A 3732-nucleotide genomic window follows, 5' to 3' on the forward strand; every position below is an offset into this window, starting at 1 on the left:
TAAATGAACCAGAAGGACTAGGAGGAGAGAGTGGAGATGAGGAGGCAGAGGAAGAAGATACTAGTACTAACATGAATATTACTGGACAATCCAGTGTCATCATTACTAGTGAAGACAGTATTCAGGTATGGAAACAAACAGATTATTGAGTAAAGCAGGAAATTTTGGAGGGAGTTAAAATTGGCAAATTTGGCGTTTCCATAACCAGTTGCCAAAATAAGAATCCACCATTTTGAGCCATTATGTGCATGTTCAATGGCACATAGCCACAAATTTTCCAAATTAAAATTCACCAATCATCAAAGTTTAGCACTGAGTTCACAACAATTAAAATTTTAGTTCTCCAAAATTTCCTGGTGTACAGTATGATAGTTGTTGATTGTCCAATGACTGTATAGATTGGGACTATAGATGTTGAAGGCACAGATGAAGAGGATATAGAGAAAGGGAGGAAAGGAGAAGGATTGATAGCCAGTAGTTTGTTACCAGTCACTGGTGGTGGTATGGACATATTGAGTCATGATTTACAATATTCATCATCATCAAGCAGTGAAGGAGAGGGGGAAGAGGAGGATATTACTGATATGGAAGAAGTGTAACTTTGTTTATGTGTAGATATCATACTCCATTCATTTTTTAACTTAATGTGCAAAAAATGATTAAACTATTTTGTCTGAATGCCACGGTACTATAATGCAATAAGTGGCCTTTGATGGATGTTATTACTGGTCAAGCAGCTGCAGATCAGACTCTTGTGAGGATCCTGTTTCTCATGTAGCCACCCCTCTCTCTAGTCACTGTCAATTGATCAACAGAGAATCTTCTGACTGTTATGAACTCAATATTCCTCAGTCTGCCTCTAGCTGTTGAATTTATGCTTTAAGACAAAACACCTGGTGACCAGAAAAACACAGCTGGTCTAAGTTTAAACTCTATAGTGCATTGTAAAATTCGCAATAATAAATAATAATAATAAAACAAATAAATTGGAGACTTTAAACAAACTACACAAGATTAAATTGCACATGGAAAATTATTTTAAAAGTACCATTAATTTTAAAATAAAAATTGATGTAAAACTTTAAAAACAATCCAACTAATGTCAATGTTGATATCTGCATTCCCTAATTTTCTTCAACCTACAGTAATACAATAAATGAACTATCATCTTATTTGTAGTTAATTTTTAAAAGCTCACAATGAAAATGTAACAAAATAATACTGATGCATTTATTTTGGACCATTAATTGATAGTACCTTGCTTCCTCTGCCTCTTGTATTTCTGATCTCTCTTTATCTGTTAACTCTTTCATTCTCTCTCTATTGTCTCTAAATAAGTATAAACAGTAAGAGGTGCATGTAAGTGTGTGTGTTCATTAGTACTTGTAATATATGACACGTCCATCATCATATAGTGCTAATGAGGACCTGTCTGAAGTGATGGAATACCATATCAACTTATTCTCAATATCAAGACATGACATCTCAACTGGAAATAATGATAATCCATACTAAGAGTTAAAGAGAGGGAGCATTATTATTATTATTATGTTTTGTATCAATGACTAACCTTTGCACAATAGATATACTCAGTAGGTACTCCGCTTAACTCTGACAACTGTAAAAAAATAATAATAATACCATATAGCTTGAAATTTTCGTGGAATGTAAATTTCGTGGTTTTCATGGTTATGGGCTGCCCACGAAATTTAAACCCACAAAATCATGCCATCCCCTACAGGCTATGTAAACTGTCAACCACGAAAATTAAACCACAAATTGCCCCACTAGGAGCAAACCCCGAAAATATCAACCCACGAAAATTTTAAACTATATGGTAATATACACGGTACATACGTATACCTACATGTATGGGCTCCTGGTATTTATTCATAGGCTTACTGTACATTAATGTTAATATAAACCTATAGACTTGTATTGGTGATTGACAATTTTTACCATTATCAAATCTGCCATTTGACATAAAATCCAAAATTTGCCAACTACCGTATAGCTGAAAAATTTGGAGTGTTAAAATTTGGCAAATTGACTCTAAAAGAGTTTTGGAGGTTAAAATTTGGGCAAAATTTACCTCTGTGCTTGCTTCTATGGAACTCTATCAAATTGGAGACTAAAATTTTGGTAAATTAACATCCATTTACCAATTTTGCCAAATTTTCATTCTGTCAAATTTTTATTCCACCAAATTTTTTAGCTATATGGTATACTTATCACAGATGAATACAGTATACACAGGCAGTTTTAATCTTAGAGCATTGCAACTACTTGTTTGAACAAGTACTATCTCATGCAGTGCAATAATAAAATTATGATTACCTTTTCAATAGCATGCTTAGGATCATTATTATCCAGTATAATTTCTTCTATTGGATCAACTGAACATTGTGATGGACGCCATCTTATAACATACACCTGTATCTGTCCTTTATGCTTCTTCTTCTCTGGCCCTAATGAAAATTAATACAATAACCTTACTATAATCAAGTGAAGTACAGTTTTATTGGTAAGAGATTAAATTTGGTGAGTTGGCAAATTTCAGGAAAACGCCAAATTAAAATTGCCAATTATTAGTAAGAGACAATGAAGTCACCAAAATTTAATCTACAAGTCACCAATTTAGTCAATTTCACCAAAAATAAATCCTGCTATACAGTTTAAAATGAAAATATTGAGATTATGACCTTTCAATGGTTCCACATAATATGTTTCCATACTAGTATCAATCACCTGATAATCAAGATATACACTACCAGGGTACACTAATAACTTGTCACGTAATCTCATTCTACACAATGAGTCACATGATAGTCACATGATAGTCACATGATGTACTTACTTGTCTAATTCAAGGACACAGTCAATTCTTCGTGCTTTTGCTTCTTCAATAATTTGTTTCTTAAATTCTCTCACTAGTGTATCCTTAGCAACAATAGACTCCATCATATACTTAGAAAGCTAAAACATAAAATAAAATATAAAATTATAAAAAATAACATTCTTACGTCTGTATTGTTAACTTGTAATAAATATAATTTAATTCTGGCTCTATCCAGTTGGGGCAGTCTTACTATCAACTATAGGAGATAAAAGAAGTATTTTTAGTTCATACAATGTATAATAGAAAGAAAAAGTGAATCAAAATACTTTTGGTTCAGATATGATATCCATTAATCTCTCATTCAGTCTCTCCATTTCATATTCTTCATCATTTCTGATTTCATACACTCTAAAACCAGCAGGTGGTATACCAATCAGTGGAACTAGCTCCATCTTCAATCGAGCTAATGTTATTCTTTTATCAACTTGTACTTGTATCTCTGTATTAAATAACATAATATTTAATAATCTTAATCATTATAATTACTTCTTTTATCTTCTTCATTAATTGATATAACTTTCATCATCATTCCTCCTTTAGGTACATTAGTTGTATTAAGAGTAGCTTCAGGTTGAGGAGGAGATAGTGTAATGTCCAATAGTATCAATAAGTTGAAGTGATGATTAATGCATCCGTACATCAAACTATATTTATATTCCTTTAGAAAATCTATAGGATCTGATGATACATATATCTAAGAAAGGAGAGAGCATGTATGTGTGTGAACAAAAACAGTAAGGAGGAAAATATTAAAATAATGTATGGCATCTTCCTTTTGTTTGGCCATTAAACTAATTAACCTGACAAAGGAAACCCATAAGGAGAATGTAGAG

At 32.3% G+C, this 3732-nt stretch overlaps 1 protein-coding gene across 1 annotated transcript; it reads right to left on the bottom strand.

Moving 5' to 3' along the window:
* Nucleotides 1-1376: 1376 nt before the first annotated feature.
* Nucleotides 1377-3291, bottom strand: LOC100636764 (ubiquitin carboxyl-terminal hydrolase 47-like). The gene is made up of 7 exons (XM_020006591.1): nucleotides 3166-3291; nucleotides 3024-3095; nucleotides 2858-2976; nucleotides 2703-2806; nucleotides 2434-2468; nucleotides 1571-1618; nucleotides 1377-1511 (listed from the first exon to the last, which is right to left on the bottom strand). Exons 1-7 carry the CDS (start codon nucleotides 3289-3291, stop codon nucleotides 1377-1379), a joined length of 639 nt encoding a protein of 212 aa, XP_019862150.1.
* Nucleotides 3292-3732: the final 441 nt, after the last annotated feature.

Source organism: Amphimedon queenslandica, unplaced genomic scaffold (assembly GCF_000090795.2).
Source record: "Amphimedon queenslandica unplaced genomic scaffold, v1.1 AMPQUscaffold_9613_Cont18275, whole genome shotgun sequence".
NCBI classification, from domain to species: Eukaryota; Metazoa; Porifera; class Demospongiae; order Haplosclerida; family Niphatidae; genus Amphimedon; species Amphimedon queenslandica.

Excerpts from the sequence above, each read along its gene's own strand:
- LOC100636764 (XM_020006591.1), bottom strand. The coding sequence starts at position 3,291 with ATGGAGCTAGTTCCACTGATTGGTATACCACCTGCTGGTTTTAGAGTG. Across the intron at positions 2,807-2,857 it reads TGTGTCCTTGAATTAGACAA|AATGAGATTACGTGACAAGT; the intron begins GTAAGTACATCA and ends CTCATTGTGTAG. Across the intron at positions 1,619-2,433 it reads AGCATAAAGGACAGATACAG|TTGTCAGAGTTAAGCGGAGT; the intron begins GTGTATGTTATA and ends ATTTTTTTACAG.